At 38.3% G+C, this 20000-nt stretch overlaps 1 protein-coding gene across 4 annotated transcripts in view; it reads right to left on the reverse strand.

Moving 5' to 3' along the window:
* The window catches only part of tanc2b (tetratricopeptide repeat, ankyrin repeat and coiled-coil containing 2b), a 267309-nt gene that overhangs the window by 131158 nt on the left and 116151 nt on the right, over positions 1-20000 (reverse strand). For all 4 annotated transcript variants that reach the window (XM_087275633.1, XM_087275632.1, XM_087275631.1 and 1 more), the window contains exons 3-4: positions 16652-16723; positions 15953-16144 (exon numbers count right to left, since the gene is read on the reverse strand). In XM_087275633.1, coding sequence (XP_087131759.1) covers positions 15953-16144; positions 16652-16723 — 264 coding nt within the window. The remainder of the gene's footprint in view (positions 1-15952; positions 16145-16651; positions 16724-20000) is intronic.

Below are 20000 nucleotides of genomic sequence, written 5' to 3' on the forward strand. Positions count from 1 at the left end.
AGGTATTTTACATTGGTTCATTTTCATATTTTTTTCATATGACACATGTACAAGTTATAGCTCAAATGAAAGCTCTTGCCGGTGCTCATACGGTTCTAGCATTCTTTTAAATGAATTTTATTCATATGCCAAACAGTTGTTGAATGAATTGTGGTGTTTCCATGGCGCAGAAATGTAAACAATACATTTATGATCAATAAGCAGCCCCAGATAGCACAGACAGCTGTCATCTCTTACCCTATGCTGTGTGCTTCAGGGCCATTCTCCTCTGTTTTTGAGGTGATGTGCAAAAGTAATCCTTTCATATGTCTGATGTGGTCCAAACACAGTTAACTATGTTTGATCAAATAAAAGAATAGTGAAATATGAAAGCAATGATCAGTCCCTGTGGCTTGTACAGCACCTCTCATCAGTTGGAATGCAATAACTTTTGCATAGATTATGGTGGAGACATTTTTCTTTTTTCCTATGATTACAGACATGTGCAGGAACCACTAAAATTAATTACAGGACGCTAGACCACACAGAACCTGAAAGGTACACTTTCAAATTTGAGTTGATAAAAAAAATACAAAAAGTGCCTCTTTTTATAGGTGTTTATTATAACACAGACGACATATACAGATATTTTAAACACTTTCAATAGTGTTTTATGAATATTCAAAGAGTTTTCTTTAAAATGATACCAAATTTTTGCATTTACACTTCTGCATGTGGATTTGGGAAGCTTTTAAATTTGGGTAGGCAAAATCCAGGCGGAAATCCCCAAATAGCAGCAGTTTAAGTGGTTCGGTTTTAGTTATCATTTAACAAGTAAAAATCTTATTGTTAAGAACTGAGCGGAGCATAAGATATGCAAATAGGTATAGGTAGCTAAGCAAATAACTAAATAAATGGATGAATGGTTGAATTAATGAATGAATGGGTTTAAACTGCTCCTTTAACATGCGTCATGTTTTATTCGGTTTGAGCTCCTCTTGTGGAGTTGTGAGGGTCTTAATGACGGGTGGAGATCATTAGGGTCTCCTGCTGCTCTCGCTAATGTTCTGTTGGAAACAATCTCCTCTTCTTCTCTTCCTTAATCCAAACTTGACATCCAGAGCACTTGAGCAATGAGCTGCTATAACGGAGTGACATGTTTTTATCGGTTCACGCGTGTATTTTTCCATTTTCTTGGTGAGCATTAATAGAACGGAGCAGGGGTCTTCAACGGGTGGTGTGTGACGGCACGGCAGGGGGTCTGACAATTATTGTTGGATTTCAAATTAATTTGAGTGAAAAACAAGCTGGGTATAAAAACAAAGGTATTCAGCTGGCAGCAAAATAAGCTAAAGTACGGCTAAATCTAGTAAATGACAGTGTATATTATTAAATAATGTCTGTTTTGTGATGTGTACTCAACATAAATATATCAATACAAACACTACAGATCAAAAGTTAAGCTTTTAAAACTTTAAATTGTGGCGTTGACACAATGCTCAATTGGTACTAATGAGCCCAAAGTGTGCAAAAAAAATATCCCCCACACCATTACACCACCAGCAGCAGCCTGAACCGTTGATTCAAGGCAGGATGGATCCATGCTTTCATGCTGTTGATGTCAAATTCTGACCCGACCATCCGAATGTCGCAGCAGAAATGGAGACTCATCAGAGCAGGCAACGTTTCTCCAATCTTCTATTGTATAATTTTGGTGAGCCTGTGCGAACTGCAGCCTCAGTTTCCTATTCTTAGCTGACAGGTGTGGTCTTCTGCTGCTGTAGCCCATCCGTCTTGGATGTGTTGTGCGTTCAGTGATGCTCTTCTGCATCAACTACGCCACATTCAAAGTCATTTAAATCAACTTTTTTTCCCATTCTGATGCTCGGTGTGAACTGCAGCAGATCGTTTTGACCATGTCTACATGCCTAAATGCATTGAGTTGCTGCCATGTGATTGGTTGATTAGAAATTTGCGTTAACCAGCAGTTAGACAGGCGTACCTAATAAAGTGGCCGGTGAGTGTATATATATATATAGTCAAGCCCAATTTTTTTCAATAAGGCATTTATGGAACATAGTATATATGCATGCAATTATGCATATTTGAATATTGTACATTGATGCACAACATAAGCAAACGAAATTTAAAAGCACTAACATATTTTGTGTAAAGATGTATGCTCATTTACAGATTTGTTGAAGTAAAACCCCCCCAAAAAGACTTTAAAGCTTATAATATATATATATATATATATATATATATATATATATATATATATATATACACACACACACACATAATTATATTTATATATATATATATATATATATATATATATATATATATATATATATATATATATATATATATATATATATATATATATATATATATACACACACACACATAATTATATTTATATATATATATATATATATATATATATATATATATATATAATATAATAATACACAGATTTTAACGGAAAAATGAATATATGTAACTAGTAAATTATAAGTGAGCCATTTCTGTTTTTAAAATCAAAAATGGTCCACATTCGTTCCTATTGTAAGTGCCTCTTTGTAACCCTTATTATCTTTTGATTAAAGGAGTGAGGTTTGAAATAATCTTTTGTAATAATCCATTAACATCAGCTCTTAAATGCGCTTTATAAAGCTTTTACCAAACACAGAATATTCCAGATTGGTAAAGCCCAAGGTTTCCGCCTCATCCGTGTTCCCCAAGAATCAGACTCAACCCTGGACGCTCTCAAATAAAGACATAAAATATTAAAGATCAAGCAGACTAAACGCATCAGCGATTCCAACAAACAGTTCAGTCTGGCCAAAAATGTGACCTGAATGCTAGTTTGCGATCTAACTTTCCTCACAGCCTTGACTTTGCTCTCTGCCTTGTATTTGTGCTGCTAAAACGGGCAGAGATTTATGGCTTTAATATCACTGGATGTCTCTCTGTCCTCTGAATGTCAAGCACCAGCCCTGCATGATAAACGCTTCACTGTACATGCGCTGTGTATGGAGAACATGAGAAATCTGAACGTATTTTGGGGGCGAAAACACTCCAAGAAATGGTGGGTGTGTTGTTTTCTGCAAACTACAAATCAATTATGCTTGAGGAAAGCTGAAGTTCATCAGGTCAGCTGATACACACACACACACACACAGAGACACACACTGCATTATAGTAATGGATTGTATGGATGCACCTGGTGATATGATACTGTATGCGTGTCAGGTAGGAGTAAGTGATATAAGCTAAATTTCATATCACAATATTTTCCACTGACCAGATGATAATCGATATTTTTCATTTATTTATTTTTCTTCGGCTTAGTCCCTTTATTCATCAGGGGTCGCCACAGTGGAATGAACCGCCAACCTATCGAGCATATGTTTTATACAGCGGATGCCCTTCCAGCTGTAACCCAGTACTGGGAGTCACCCGTACACACTCACATTCACACACACACTTAATTAATTTCCCCTATAGTGCGTGTTTGGACTGTGGGGGAAACCGGAGCAACCGGAGGAAACCCACGCCAACACGGGGAAAACATCGACCAATCAATCAATCAATTAATCAATCAATCAATCAATCAATCAATCAATCAATCAATCAATCAATCAATCAATCAATCAATCAATCAAATTAATCAATTTATTTATTTATTTATTTATTTATTTGTTTATCTATATATCTATCTTTCTATTTATCTGTTTATTTATCTATCTATCTATCTATCTATCTATCTATCTATCTATCTATCTATCTATCTATCTATCTATCTATCTATCTATCTATCTATCTATCTATCTATCTATCTGTTTATTTATTATCTATTTATTTATTTGTTTATCAGTTTATTTGTTTATCTATTTATCTACCTATTTATTTATTTATTTATTTATTTATTTATTTATCTACTTATTTATTCATTTATTTATTTATCTATCTATCTATCTATCTATCTATCTATCTATCTATCTATCTATCTATCTATCTATCTATCTATCTATCTATCTATCTATCTATCTATCTATCTATCTATCTATCTATCTATCTATCTATCTATCTATCTATCTATCTATCTATCTATCAGTTTATATATTTTATCTATTTATTTGTTTATTTATTTATTTATTTATTATGTATTTATTATCTATTTATTTATGATCTATTTATTTATTTGTTTATCAGTTTATTTGTTTATCTATTTATCTACTTATTTATTTATTTATTTATTTATTTATTTATTCATTTATTTATCTATTTATTTATTTATTTATTTATTTATTTATTTATCTAACAGTTTATATATTTTATCTATTTATTTGTTTATTTATGTATTTATTATCTATTATCTATTTATTTACCTATTTATTTATCTATTCATCTGTTTGTTTGTCTATTTGTTTATTTATTTATTGATTGATTGATTGATTGATTGATTGATTGATTGATTGATTGATTGATTGATTGATTGATTGATTGATTGATTGATTGATTGATTGATTGATTGATTGATTCGTTCATTCATTCATTCATTTATTCATTCATTCATTCGTGTGCAAAATACATATCATGGCACAACATAATGCGGTACTCACATTTATACCAGTATAGTGCCCACCCCTAATATCAGGTACACAGTACAACAAGAAAAACAACAACAACTACAAAATATGCTGTCTTTATAAATCCAGGTAATGTTTTTATTTCACAAAAGGTTTTAAACCTTTATCATCCATAAAGCCATTCTAATCCACAAACAGTTCTTCCAACCAAGAAAACTATACTCGAAAAAATTTAGTTTGTTTAAACTACTTATTTAAAATGAGTTGAACCAACAAAATCCTTGAGATTTTTTGGGACAATGTAATTGTTTTATGTGTAATCTACTTAATATTGTTCTTTCATTCATTCATTTTCCTTCGGCTTAGTCTCTGATTATCAGGGGTCACCACCCTTTGCCGTAACGTCATTTGCACTATAAAAAGTGAAAATTTTAACTAATTACTTAAGCATGTTACAACTACATGAATTATATAGTTTCCACTTAAATTATTACAATTGTCAGTAATAAATAAGTTGGAAAAACTTCATTCTTTTAGGTGTAAGAAGTTGAAGTAATTTAAGTTGATCCAGTCAGGTTTTTTTTTCAGTGTAGTAAAGTATAATTATTAAAGTTAAGTAAACATAACAGTTCCAAGTTACTAAAGTTTACTCACTAATTAAGTAATGAATAGCTTTTTAGTCTTCATTGTGCACACAATAATATGCAATTCATCTTTAAAATACAAAAATAATTAATAATAATAATAATTATTATTATTAAAATACAAAAAAAATAAATATTTTGTGTACAAATGGCTTAAATTGAATGGAGATGCTAACACGGTTGCAAGCCTATAAAACACATTCAAATGAAAACTCTCACTCTAAGGTTAAACTTTGCAATGACTATGAATTCTTAAAAGTAATCTGGTCAAATTGATTACATATTGTAGATAAACAAAATATTGCAATGGCAGTGTTTTCCAATATCCTGCAGCCATAGTGCACAGTAAAAAAAATGGAAAGGTTTATTAGGGAACCAAATAATATCCTTTGATAGCATCGCTGCAAAAAATAAATAAATAAAAAAATCTGTACAGTAATGTACAATAATTGTTGCATGGAGAAAAAAAACAAACATTTGTGACCTTTTTTTGGGAGTGTATACCCACAGGCATTCCCACTTCTTTCTCCAGATCGAAATATATGATCAGTGGCTGCATCGTTCTCCTTTTATGAGCTCTTCTTCATTTAAAGCTCATTTTTTTAATCATGTGGACTCGTTCTCGATCCCGTCTTCTTCACCTGAGCTGAATTCCAGCACTAAATGTCACATTTCCATTTAGCTGAACAAATGACTGGCGGTGGGGGGGACGAGGAGGGGGAGGGGGAGGGGGGCTGCTGGGGGTGTAATTGGGCAGCAATTTGAGAAAACTGATGGAGATGAGGTGAAAAAAACGACAAGCTTTCAAATTTCTGAGGTCTGCTCTGAGCCGTGACCTGTTTACTGTCGGTTTCACTAAAAGACGCTGCAAGCTGAATCATTGTTTTGAGTGATTTTGAGATCACTTTTGCTTTCATAACATGCCTACTCTCAGAACGTGGAATGATTTTAGGAGTATCGTAAACCAGGGGCGTCAAATCCAAATTTGGTAAGGGCCGCAATGAGTGTTGTGATTAAAATCAGGGGCCATACATACATATTTTTAAAATGTATTTATTGGAGAAAATAAAAGTGTATTAACAACTCTATAACATCTCTATGAGACTTCATTAAACCACACTTATCAATATAGTAAAGTTTCACGTTTAATTTTAAGTTGGTCCACATTTGTGTCACAGCAGATTTTATCTCTATCAAAACACGAAATATAGTCTCTAACCAATATTAGCATAAAACAGTACAGTAGGAGGGAAACTGTTAAACAGTACATTTAAGAGGGGGAAAAAAATAAAGCAATATATTTATTAGTTGGGTATTATGGATAAATGGTGACCTATAAATTGTATTATTTCGATTATTTTGCTCCAAAGGACACTTGCACTAGGCTTATATGTCAAACCTAAGATAATTAGGGATTTTTAACTCTTACCAGACACTCTGCATCTTTTCATAGAAACACTCTTATCTATTCTAGGTGTAATGTCCCTTGCCATGGCTACTTTCATTACAGACATAACATGGTGGTCTGTGAGGCGGGACCTGTGGGATGTTTTGGTCAGCTTCATTATAGAGAACATTTGTTCGCATGAGTATGTGCTCTATGGACATGACGCGCGCAGAGTTAAAGAGTGGGGTGAAGCGCGACAGCACCCCCTGTGTCTCATTATTGTAATTGGTCACAGACCTTATATTTAAAGCGAACACGGGCAACTTGAACTTCATTACCAAAACTTGTTGTCGGGTCTGATTAAATGTTTTGACGGGGCGCATTTGGCCTGCGGGCCTTGTAATTGACACGTGTCTTAAACCAACATCATATTGATGTCAGATTCTGATGTTTATTCGCCAGGTATGGCAATCAAAATTCAACTTCTATTAGATAATAGCCCCTTTCACACATACAGACCTTTCCGGAAAATTGATGGCAAATTTCCGGAAAGGTTGTATGTGTGAACAGGTCCTTTTTGAAAATACCGGTAAATTCGTTCTGGCTATTTTCCGGAAAGAGAAGTTGTAACATTACCGGCAATTTGCCGGAATGCTGCGCTGTGTGAATGCAGAAGGAAGATTGCCGTAATAAGCGCGTGCACGTCTAGAACGTGCTGACGTGAAACGTCTGCTTTAGCCAATCACAACAGTCAGACGCATTTACATCCGCGCGGTTTGTGAGAATAAAAGCCTTTGAATATTCTTCCAGACGCATTTAGCTGCTAGAAGTTAGTCAGATCACGGTTATATGTTCTTCTTAATGTCAACTGTGTAAATAATTTCCGTAACGTCCTCGCCTGTGTGAACACCTAACCCTAACCGGTAAAGTCGTTCCGGAAAATTTCCATATATTTAACGGTATCACTGTGTGAAAGGGGCTATTGTCATAGTGCTAACGTATACACAATGTCAAGCTGTAACATTATTAGACGTTGATATTTAGTTGTTTTTAGGTTGCGTTTTAAAGTAACCAAAATGCAATGTCTGTCTGATTTTGGACATTGACATCAGGTTCTGACGTCAACCTGATTTTCATTTCCAAACAAAATGCAACGTCCCTTGACGTTGGGGTATAACTTCAGTCTGATGTCATGTTGATGCCCTGTGCCTGCTAGGGAGGATGAATACATAAATGATGACTGATTTTTGGGCGAATAGTCACTTTAGTAAAGCCTGCGCCACTGTTTTTAAATATGACTCCTGAAAGCACGTCTGTAGTCCAGATATCGCACTAAAATAGCAGAGAGCTATAATAGAAACATCACACCCTTTCCTGTAGTAGGTCATGTTTGCTCTAGGTGTAAACTGCAAAGTGTCTCACTCGAGCACTTGTGATCAAACCACCACTGAGAGTGATGACTCTCAGTGGCAGGTCTGCGCTCTTTTTTTTTTTTTTTTTTTGGTAAAGTGCTTCTTATGGATGTAAAGAGGCGCTGGTTGTTCTCAAGAAAAGGGCTAATCATGTTATTGTAATTACGGTATGGATTGAGGAGGAAAAGTGGAAGCAGATCGACAGTATAATGTCATCAAGACAATTAATGGGCATTGGGGGAAAATGTAATTTCGCCTCTTTCCATACAGATCTATAGGGATAGAAGTAACAGTATTGATTTTGGTAGTTAATCTGGGTTAGATCAGGAGGGTTATTCGAGGGTTTGAGTTCAGAGGAGTGATACCCATGATTCAATCAGGGAAATCAACAACATCGGTGGTCACCCTACAGAAGCAGCAGAGACTTGCTTTAATGAGGGATATATAAATAACGTAGGCTCATTTGGAAAACGTGCCCTGGTGTATATTTTTGTGAACTAAGAAATATTTGCTTTTGGGTACATATGGTTATACTGCTAAAGCTAAGCAGAGCTGCCCCCAGTCAGTACCTGGATGGGAGACCACATGGAAAAGCTGGGTTGCTGCCGGAAGTGGTGTTAGTGGGTCCTAATGCCCCAGTGTAGTAAAGGGGACTCTATACTGCTTTATGAGCACCGTCTTTTGGGTGTACTCCAAAACCTGAAGCTAATGGGTCAGATAGAGGAGACAATCAAAATATGTATGGTTGGTGTACCTATGGGAACCACTGCTCTCATACAGAGCAGCTCAATTTAATTTCAATCCTCAAATCTATTTTGCACGTGCAGTTAATTAATAAAGAATAGTCAGGCAGGCAATGGACAAACAGTTGCAAACAGGAGCATAAGGATAATCCGAAAGAGCTTAATCAAAAACAGGTGAATAGTCAGGGCAGGTGGCAAAACAACATTAACGGTAAACAAGACAAGGATCAAAAACACGGCAGGAAAATGCTTTGTAATACTTCAAAGGGAAAACAAGACTCAGCAATGTGTGTGTGAGTGAAGTGTATTTAAAGTACTGGTGTTTTAAAGTGTGTTTGCAATCAAGGGGACAGATGTGTGAGTGCAGGGAATGATGGGATTTGTAGTTTATTTCAGTGGCAAAATTTAGTGATCTGCAAGGCCTAGGTTGCTGGTGATCATGACAGAGTGTGTGTGTATTATAATGTTGGGGTCATTTTAGAAAACATCATTCATTCACTCATTCATTTTCTTTTCGGCTTAATCCCATTACTAATCAGGGGTCGCCACAGCGGAATGAACCGCCAACTTATCCAGCATGTGTTTTTACACAGTGGATGCCCTTCCAGCTGCAACCCATCTCTGGGAAACATCCATACACACTTATTCACACACGTACACTACAGACAATTTAGCCTACCCAATTCACCTGTACCGCATGTGTCTGGACTGTGGGGGAAACCGGAGCACCCGGAGGAAACCCACATGAATGCAGGGAGAACATGCTAACTCCACACAGAAATGCTAACTGAGCCAGCTGAGGCTTGAACCAGCGACCTTCTTGCTGTGAGGCGACAGCACTACCTACTGCGCCACTGTGTCGCAGTAAAATCCTGCAGTAAAGTCGTTGCCCAGCTCATTTTTGACCCATCAATTAACAAGAGAGTTAAAACAGAATCAGAGTATAACATCACAGCCCATTCCTTATGTTAGCACACCTGTAATACAATAGTGTAAGTGCACTACAAAGGATCAACAAGTTGACTCTCAAACACACACCGAACATCATCTTTACCGCAGTAAAAGCAATGACAAAAAGCTCTCAATAGACGGCAGATAGAGCTTTATGAACTCTCAATAAATCCACATCGGGTGTGCGCTGTGTATCAGACGCAGAGCTGATTTAAGTGCCTCCCTGCAAGTGTCGGCAGAAGTTAATTGATGTTGCAGAAGTGCACTTGCCAGAAAACCGAATTCAATCGGCAAAAACAAAAGCCTTGTGGCATTTTCAATCAAGTAGCAGTGGTTGTCCAGGGGAGGCGTCTGAACGGATGGAGGAGGGGAGCGCTGGACCCCCCGCCTCGCCCCGGGACGCTTAAATCAGGATGCGATTGATCTGTTAAAAAGGTCACTGCTCTCTCGCTGGGCTTTTGTTCAAATCTGAAGGTGAAGAGATGGATACAATCTGCCATTTTCTCCATCTCTACAGCACTAGACAATCACAGACAACTGTAATAATGGAGATAAAGGAGGAGAATGGGGGGAAATGAGATCAATGGGTAGAGGTTACTTTACACCATTGCTGGGTGAGTTTCTGTTTTAAAACAGCAACTAATTGTTCGTTACATTAATAAAATTGCATTTAAATTGCTTTTATAATTACTTCAGTCTGACAAGTAACTAAGTTACTCAATAAGTAATTTAATTACTGTACTCAATACTACAAACCCACATATATTTAAACACACGGAGAACAGAAATGAAACTCCTAATTCTTTACATTTGTACCATTTTGTTTTGTCAATTTAATTAATATACCGTATTAAAACACACTATATTTAATACATAGAGTTGAAGTCAGAAATATTAGCATCCCCTGAATTATTAGCAAAGATAATAAGGCAAAGAAAGCGTTCTTGCAGGACTCCCGGAGCTCATCAAGATTTTTTGGGTTCATCTTCAATGCCTCCTCCTTTACATTACCCCAGTGGTGCTCAATAATGTTCATTTCTGGTGACTGGGCTGGCCAATCCTGGAGCAGCTTGACCTTCTTTGCTTTCAGGAACTTTGATATGGAGGCTGAAGTATGAGAAGGAGCGCTATCCTGCTGAAGAATTTGCCCTCTCCTGTGGTTTGGTTATTGTGTAACTAATTACAACCAACACTACTATCTGTTTAACATAGGAAAAGCTTTTGTTTAGGAATATTCATTCATTCATTTTCCTTCGGCTTAGTACCTATATATCAGGGGTCGCCACAGCGGAATGAACCGCCAACTTATCCAGCCCATGTTTTACACAGCGGGTTTGCTTTCAGCTGCAACCCTTCACTGGGAAACACCCACACACTCATACCCACGCCAACCCCGTGAAGAACATGCAAACTCCACACAGAAATGCCAGCAGGCCTATCCAAGATTCAAACCAGCGACCTTCTTGCTGTGAGGTAACCACTGAGCTACCGTGTAGCCCTTGTTTAGGAATAAAGTCAAATAAAAAGAGGCGTCTTACTTATAAAAGTAGACTGTAAACCCAGATAAGTACAATTAACTCAAACTGTTTAAGGAAACCGATTGCCATTTAAACCATTTATGTTTTGAAACAATATGGTTTGAGTACTGAAAACTATTAGACTATAGCTATGCTTTCATCCACCTATTTTTATGCGCATTTTGCATATGTTGCATGTTAAACATGTAAAACTCACTCTTGATCACGTTTGATAATGATTGATGATCCTATAGCAAACTGTACAGACCTTTTATTCCCGGTTGCTTTGCGCTCGTCCTGTCTTGTCGATATGAGTATATGCATTACTACGGAGACATGTTAATGCGCGCAGCTGTCAATCAATATTGGTGGGCGGGGGGGGCCGCACTTCTAGGTAAAGTTGCGGTCGATCTGAAAACCGCTTAAATTAGTCCACCATTTTTACGTTGTTAAATTTGAAAAAAAAAAAAAGGACTGTGTGTGTTTATTTTACCCCAATATGACGGTCTATACACTATACTTACACACGTCTGTCCAAACAGCTTGAAAAGTAGATTTTTCACCATAGGTGCTCTTAAAGTCTTTTTTTGTCGTCAATATATGTAAATCCATACTTTACATATTCAGGGTCGTACAGTACTTGCGCTTTGACATATTTGTTGCTATAATTAAATGAAATTTCACATGTCAAATGGTCGGGTTATTGTGCACGCATTTCAAAATAAAAGTCAAAATAAGTTAAAAATTAAACTTTTGTTGTTTTTTTTGACCACACACTCCGCAACCCGCTGAAAATGTTGAGAAACACTGCTTTAAATGACTTCTAAACCAAACTAAGTGGAACACATTCAGATCCATCCTTTATAATCCGAGATCTTTCACTGTATAATTTCACATCACAAAGGACGTGGTTCTCTTTCACTGATCCTTGAACATATAACCGCAGCCAACTGTTTAACTCTCAGTCCACGGTTTGTTTGCCTCCATAATAAAAGGACATTTCTTAAATGCAAAAGCAACACCTGATTAGGTTCTCATGAATATGCAGTAAAAACATGAAAAACGGGATAAAACGGCGCTCATAAAGAGGCCTGACTTTCATTAGCGGAGATGAGAAGCTCTGCACGCTGCTTACGCTGGAGAATTACAATTCAGCCGCTGGAAAACACACTGCAATTAACGCTGGGAGCAAATAGAGGAGACCTCCAAATTGGAAAAACACTTTTCTTCTGCTCCTAAACAAGGTTTAGATGAGTCTCCAACCATTCATCTTGTAGACTGTAAGGATTATACATACGTTGCAGCTTGGGGTGAGAGCATTTTAATTCTTTTAGGGGTCCTAAAGGGGTCCTATTGTGCAATAATCACTTTTATAAGGGGTTTCAAGAGTTCACACTTAGCTGATGATCTATCAAAAGCTTATTTGGCATGCTGTTCTGAGAGAGAGCCCCGAGCACAAGGGATGCTCGAGCCTGGGGCTTCCTCCCGTTGGCAGAGTGAGAGGGCAGCCTGAGCTCAGTGGATCTCAGAACTCCCCTGCTGCGATAGCTAAGGGAACATGGGAAAAGGGGTTAGACAAGTGCTTGATTGTTATGCATGTTGTATGTCTTTTGATGGTGGGAGGAAACCAGAGAACCCGGGGAAAACTCACGCGGACTCGGGGAGAACATATAAACTCCTCACAGAAACAAGTAGGCATTGCCCATGGGCGCAGCTAGGGGGGAGAGGGGGAGTTGGATGATTCTAAGGGCCCATCCAATTAGGGGGGCCCCAAAAACATTATCAAGGGCCAGCGCCAATCCACCCCCCCGCTCTTCACTTTCATCCGCAATCTCCCAACACCCCTATCACCCCCCTTCGTTCTTCACTTTCATCAGCGATCCCCCCCCACCCCCTTTATTTTCATCCGCGATGTAACACACCCACCGCCGCCCCCGCATTTTCATCTGCGATCTATACCCACAACCACTCCCCTTTCCCCCACTTTTAGCTTGTCAGAGGGCCAGTGACGGCCAGCGGTGCAACTGAACTGCCGCTCTAGGCAAAGGACGATCTTGCCGCCATCATGCTCTCTTTTCTGCCGCCCTAGATGCGGATATAACTGAGGGCCCGGGTGGTGAGGGTAGTGCCGCAGACGCCGCCCTCTTTATTCTGCCGCCCTAGACGCGGATATAACTGAGGGCCCGGGTGGTGTAGTGCCGCGGATGCCGCCCTCTCTATTCTGCCGCCCTAGACGCGGATATAACTGAGGGTGCGGGTGGTGTAGTGCCGCGGATGCCGCCCTCTCTATTCTGCCGCTCTAGACGTGGATATAACTGAGGGTGCGGGTGGTGTTGGGCCGCGGATGCCGCCCTCTCTATTCTGCCGCCCTAGACGCGGACATAACTGAGGGCCCGGGTGGTGAGGGTAGTGCCGCAGACGCCGCCCTCTCTATTCTGCCGCCCTAGACGAGGATATAACTGAGGGCCCGGGTGGTGTAGTGCTGCGGATGCCGCCCTCTCTATTCTGCCGCCCTAGACGCAGATATAACTGAGGGCCCGGGTGGTGAGGGTAGTGCCGCAGACGCCGTCCTCTCTATTCTGCCGCCCTAGATGAACATATAACTGAGGGCCCGGGTGGTGTAGTGCTGCGGATGCCGCCCTCTCTATTCTGCCACCCTAGACGCGGATATAACTGAGGGTGCGGATGGTGTAGTGCCGCGGATGCCGCCCTCTCTATTCTGCCGCCCTAGACGCGGATATAACTGAGGGTGCGGATGGTGCAGTGCCGCGGATGCCGCCCTCTCTATTCTGCCGCCCTAGACGTGGATATAACTGAGGGCACGGGTGGTGAGGGTAGTGTCGCGGACGCCGCCCTAGAAGTGGATATAACTGAGGGCACAAGAGGTGAGGGTCGTGTCAGGGACGCCACCCTCTCTATGGACGCGCCGGCCCTGGCCCTTCATCATTGCACCCACCAGGGGTTACCAAATAAGGGCAAAGAGGCAGAGCATCAATGGAGCTACAAACGCCTGCTAGCATTTTGCTTAGACAGGCTTTTCTTTGAGAGAAACGCTTAATACTTCATTACTCACACAATTACTGCAGCCCACAGCCCTTAATCCATCATAAGAAAAAAGTTTTGGCACCCCTGCTATAGTTCATAGTGAATAGTGGGTAATTTGGGACATAACTCTTGTTTTACACAAATGATGCTGCCATTTTGTTTTCCATAAATGATACTAAGACCAAACTCTGAAAGCAAGCACCCAATCTGTATGAAAGTGAGCCTTAAATCAGAGCTGTGAGAGTCATTAACATCACAAAGAGCAGCATCAGAACAGCTGAGTGACTCACATCAACAACACCGCTGTCCTTTTCAGACAAACTCCCACAATGCTCTTGATTTCACAACAGATGAATGTTCATGGATGGTCTCTACTTCTTAAAGGAATGTAAGAGTCACTGCTTTTATAAACCAACAATTTCTGACACAGCATTGAGGCAGTTATTAAAATGTCAGTGTGGTGCTGCTGTAACATGTACATGTATCTGGTCAAGCTTCTGCAGTGATATGAGACTGGCTCACCCTAGTGGACACATAGAAAGCGTCATTGGACACTTTCTGGACATATTATAAAATGTATGGAGTCTTTCCATAAAATGTAATAATGCATTTTTACTACTGGAAATAAAGTAAATGTAGAAAAGTTAATTTTTGTTATGCAATATTGTTATACCTTAATAACATTATATTATAGTTGCATATTATAGAGTTGTATTATTTTGCCATTTAATTAAACAGAAATTTAGTCAAGTGATTATAATACAACAGCTTATAAAGTGATGGTAAATCTTGAAGCAAATTAATAACAACTATCATAATATTTATTACTTATTTTCTCTTTTAAAGGCTTAAAATAAAACAAAACTATGATGCATTGAGTCTGTAATAAATAAATAAATAAAAGGTATGCAAGTAGCACGTCTGCAAATTGGGAATTTAAATTAAATTAAAAATTAAATTAAATTAAATTAAATTAAATTAAATTAAATTAAATTAAATTAAATTAAATTAAATTAAATTAAATTAAATTAAATTAAATTAAATTAAATTAAATAAGCCCTGAGTTTGTCTAAATAAAGTAGTGGAAATGGAAAATGTGGAAAATTTAAGATAAATGAATTAAAATAAAATATTATTGCAATTGTTCATTAAATAAATGTCTTTAATTTTTATTAAAATAATTTTGAATAAAATTGTAGTCATGATAACTAGGGATTTTTAAGTGGGAACCTATATATATGAGTGTAAAATGAAATAAAATAAAATAAAATAAAATAAATTAATAATGCTTTGAGTGTGTTTAAATAAATAAATAAATTATAGCTTAACAATAAATGAATATTAGCACTTCTGTAAATTAGGAAATGTAAAAAGGGTCAATTAAACTAAAATAAAATATTATTGTATTTGTACATGAATAAAATGAAATAAATAAAATCTGGAAATGCAAAAAAGTCCATTTATAAAAAATTATAAATGAAATAAAGTGAATAAAATAAAACAGAGTAAAAGTATCTGAATTTAAAATTGATCAAAAAAAGCCAAAATACATTCCGTCTCAGCATCAACATAAACAACCTCCATCACCAAGACTACAGTAATTAACCCCCCAGGTCAGCTCAGGTGTGACTCTTCCACAGGTATTTTGATTTTGCGTCACTGAGAGAGTTCAGTACCTGTAGCCGTACTGAAGATCTTCCTAGCAGACGGCAGGTGCGAGCTGGAAATCTGGTGTGTGAGTAAAGGTGATGAAGGTAGAGATCGAGAAACTCCCTCCATCGCACGCATGTGCTGAAAACCCTCCGTCGCAGACAGAGGAGCCACAGAATAACCCCCTTCAAAGACACAGTCACTGTCTACACTGCCCCCTGCAGGATTGGAGGAGACACAGATCGAGAACAGGCATGTCAAATTCACCAACTTCAGTTTCAGTTTCAGTTTCCTTTTCTTTTTGTCATTCAAAATATCACAATAAAATTGTAATGCAGAACGAAATTACGTTGCAACAGACGCAACAAGATATGATAAGATAGCCTGAGGTTGCATATACTGTATTCAGTTTCTGAATGGATTAGGCACAAGCCAACAGTTTGGTGACGCTTTTTGAGCCTTACATCATATTTTTTAAGCATGCTTGGTAATACAATATACCAAGGTAAAACAGTGAGAAACGTTGACAGTATCAAATTTTGGAAACCACTCAAGCCTGATGTCCACACATGTAGTGGAATGACCACAACTTGACTTGACTTGACTTTAAAATGAGCCTATTTTCCAAACAAATGTGAAGAGTTCCTTTAAAACAGCACGTGGCACTTTAGAGATGCATCAAAACCCTTACATATCAACATTACACCATTGCAATGAAAGTTTACCTGGTCCAGTGTAGCTGTGAAAGGGATCCAAAGCGGCGCTCTGCAGGTCTCCGCCATCCTCATTTCCACCATCTGCAGAGGAAGAGCGAGAAAAAGAGCAGAGCGACTGAGTTCGAGGAGGAGGAACGGGACCCGCTTGAGTGCGTTCCAGCAGATACACCAACTGAGCGTCTAGTAACCACGTCCTAGTGTGCAAAACCCCTAAAAGAGTGCTAGCGCAAAGACCCTCCACGCTCTTCCGCCGGGACTGAGACGTCCTCCGCATGGTGGCCAAATGCGACACTGAGGGAAACCTCCATTTTTTAATCTTCCCCATAACAAAGGCTTAAGAGTGAATCTGTTAAGGACGGGGGGAGATGAATGCAGCAGCTCTACTGTAAATGAGTTGTTCAGTGATGGATTAGCATGGAGCTAACCATAGCAGGATCAATTACTTTAGGCCGCGGGGGACAGGAGAGGCCGGTCCGGACTATTAGGGCACGAGTATTGCACGTCAATGAGCATTAAGTTCATCTCTGCAGAACAGGCCTCTTTATGGATCTTGATCTGTAAGCAAACTTATCACAGAGCGGATATTAAGCAGCAAATACACATGCAATAAAGATGCTGATTTGAATCTTAAATTAATTATCCACAGTTGAAGTCAGAATTATTAGCCCTCCTGTATACTTTGTTCCCCAACTTCTGAATTTTTCCAACACATTTCTAAACATAATAGTTTTAATAACTCTAAAAACTGATTTATTTTCTCTTTGCCATCATGACACTTAGGGTTGTAACAATATACTGGTATGACGGTCTACCACGATTTGAACGTGCACGATTATCGTACCATGAACAATTGCATATCAACGGTTTTAACCCTTAAAGACAGAGACAGCCGCCCGCGGCTAAAAATAAGTATTGCTCTTAAATGTTTAATAACTTTTCATCCGCTGATCCGATTCAAACAATTCAAACATTGGCATAAAGAAGAGAATCTCAGCTTTCCAGTGCTGTGTCACATAATATTCGCGGACTTTCAGAGGCTCCGGAATCAGTGCAGTTACGTCATCAAAATTTGACAACGCTGATTTGACAAAGAAACGCTCGTCACTGTGTCTCCGGACAAATCAGACATGATACATTGATGCATTGTCCCTCCTCCATGCCCAGATTGGTTCAAACTCACTATATCACAACCAATAAGCATAGGTTTCGCTTTTGTTTGTGGACCAACAACGAGCGTTTTGAACAACACGGAATGAGAGAGGCTGTACATGTATGCGCGGCTAAATAAAACGCAAAAAAAAGAAGTTTTGCATGAAATAATTCTCATACTAAGTACTTTTGCATGCACAGCAGCACAGAAACATGACAAAACAGTGACACAGCAAAGACGAACTGCTGCTCTTGCTGTTTTCAAAAGACGCAAATGAAGGTGACAACCATATCCAAATCCATATCCACAGACAACCATATCCATGCTGGCACATAAAACCTAAGGATGTTCCATATTGAATCTAGTTTCGTTATGTAACTATTTATAGTATAGTAAATATTTATATCTATTTTTTTTACTGAGGATTTGCACCATGTTTATTTGGACTTTATTTGGACTTTGACACATTATTTATTATTTTCTTATTTTTTTATTTGTTCATTGTAAGTGGTGTTGTTTATAGTAACTGAAAATATATTATTTGGAAAAAGTCAAATTTGCTTCACTGTTCTATTATTTTGTAACATTTATAGCATACCGTATACCGCGAAACCGTCAAACCGTGGTATTGTTTTAGACGATTATCATACCGTAAAAAATTCATACCGTTACAACCCTAATGACACTACATAACAGCCCCTTTCACACAGTGATCCCGGTAAACATCTGGAAAATCCATTCCAATATACCGGTAAATTCTGACATCATTAACCAGAAATGACCTCTAAATGGCAGGCTTTGTATTTGTAAACATTTGACTACGTTACAAACTCAGTGGATGGATCAGTATTGTGAACAACTTCGATGTAATTATAGACGAACACTTTCGCATGTCGAGATGTACATGATATGTGTGTGTGCTGGCGCTCACGGGCTGCTTCACGGGCACACGCGACGCGTCAAGCAACTGAAGGAAGCAGAGCTTGAAGGTAAACAAACAACGGCTTATCATAAGCATCTTATCGATAATTATTTACATAGTTGGCATTAAGATGAACAAATCAAATCAAATCACTTTTATTGTCACATCATCAGCAGCACGTGCGCTACGATGAGCGAAAAGCTTAGGTGCCGGCTCCAAAAAAGTTTATTGTTTCCGGTTGGAAGGAAATGCGCGCCCGTAGCTTGCAAAGTTTGTTGTCCAGTGACTGAACGTTATCCAGCAGAATGGTGGGAAGCGGAGGTCGAAATCCACGGCGTCTCAGTCTAACGAGGACGCCGGCTCTCTTTCCTCTTTTCCAGCTGTGTTTCCTTCGTAGCTTCGGTTGTGTGACCCAGACAGCGTCGTTAAAGAACTCAAAGTCCGGTCTTCAATGTGCAACATGTTATCTGACTAACGTCTAGCAGTTAAATGTGTCTGGAAAAATATTCAAAGGCTTTTATTTTCATAAACCGCGCGGACGTGAACGCGTCTGACTGTTCTGATTGGCCAAAGCAGACGTCACACGTCAGCACGTTCTAGACGTGCACGTGCTCTTTCCGGCAATCTTCCTTCTGCGTTCACACAGTGCAGTATTCCAGCAAATTACCGGTAACGTTACAACTTCTCTTTCCGGAAAATAGCCGGAACGGAATTATCGGTATTTTCAAAAAGGGCCTATGTGTGAATACAGAACTTTCCGGAAAATTGCCGGTAAATTTACGGAAAGGTTTATATGTGTGAAAGAGGCTAAAATCTTTCTAGATATTTTTCAAGACACTACTATTCAGCTTTAAGTGACATTTAGGTTAAAGTTAGTGTAATCAGGCAAGTCATTGTATAACAGTGGTTTGTTCTGTAGCCAATCAAAAAAATATAGCTTAAGGAGGCTAATAATATTGACCTTAAAATGTTTTCTTTTTAAATTGGCAAAATTATAAGCCCCTTTAAGCTATTTTTTTCAATAGTCTACAGAACAAACCATCGTTATACAATAACTTGCCTAATTACTCTAACCTGCCTATACCTAGTTAACCTAGTGAAGCCTTTAAATGTCACTTTAAGCTGTATAGAAGTGTCTTGACAAAATATCTAGTCAAATATTATTTACTGTCATCAAGAAAAAGATAAAATAAATCAGTTATTAGAGATGAGTTATTAAAGCTATTATATTTAGTAATATGTTGAAAAAAATATCCTCTCCGTTAAACAGAAATTGGGGAAAAATA

The sequence above is a fragment of the Danio rerio genome, chromosome 12 (genome assembly GCF_052040795.2).
Source record: "Danio rerio strain M-AB ecotype USA chromosome 12, GRCz13ab, whole genome shotgun sequence".
NCBI classification, from domain to species: Eukaryota; Metazoa; Chordata; class Actinopteri; order Cypriniformes; family Danionidae; genus Danio; species Danio rerio.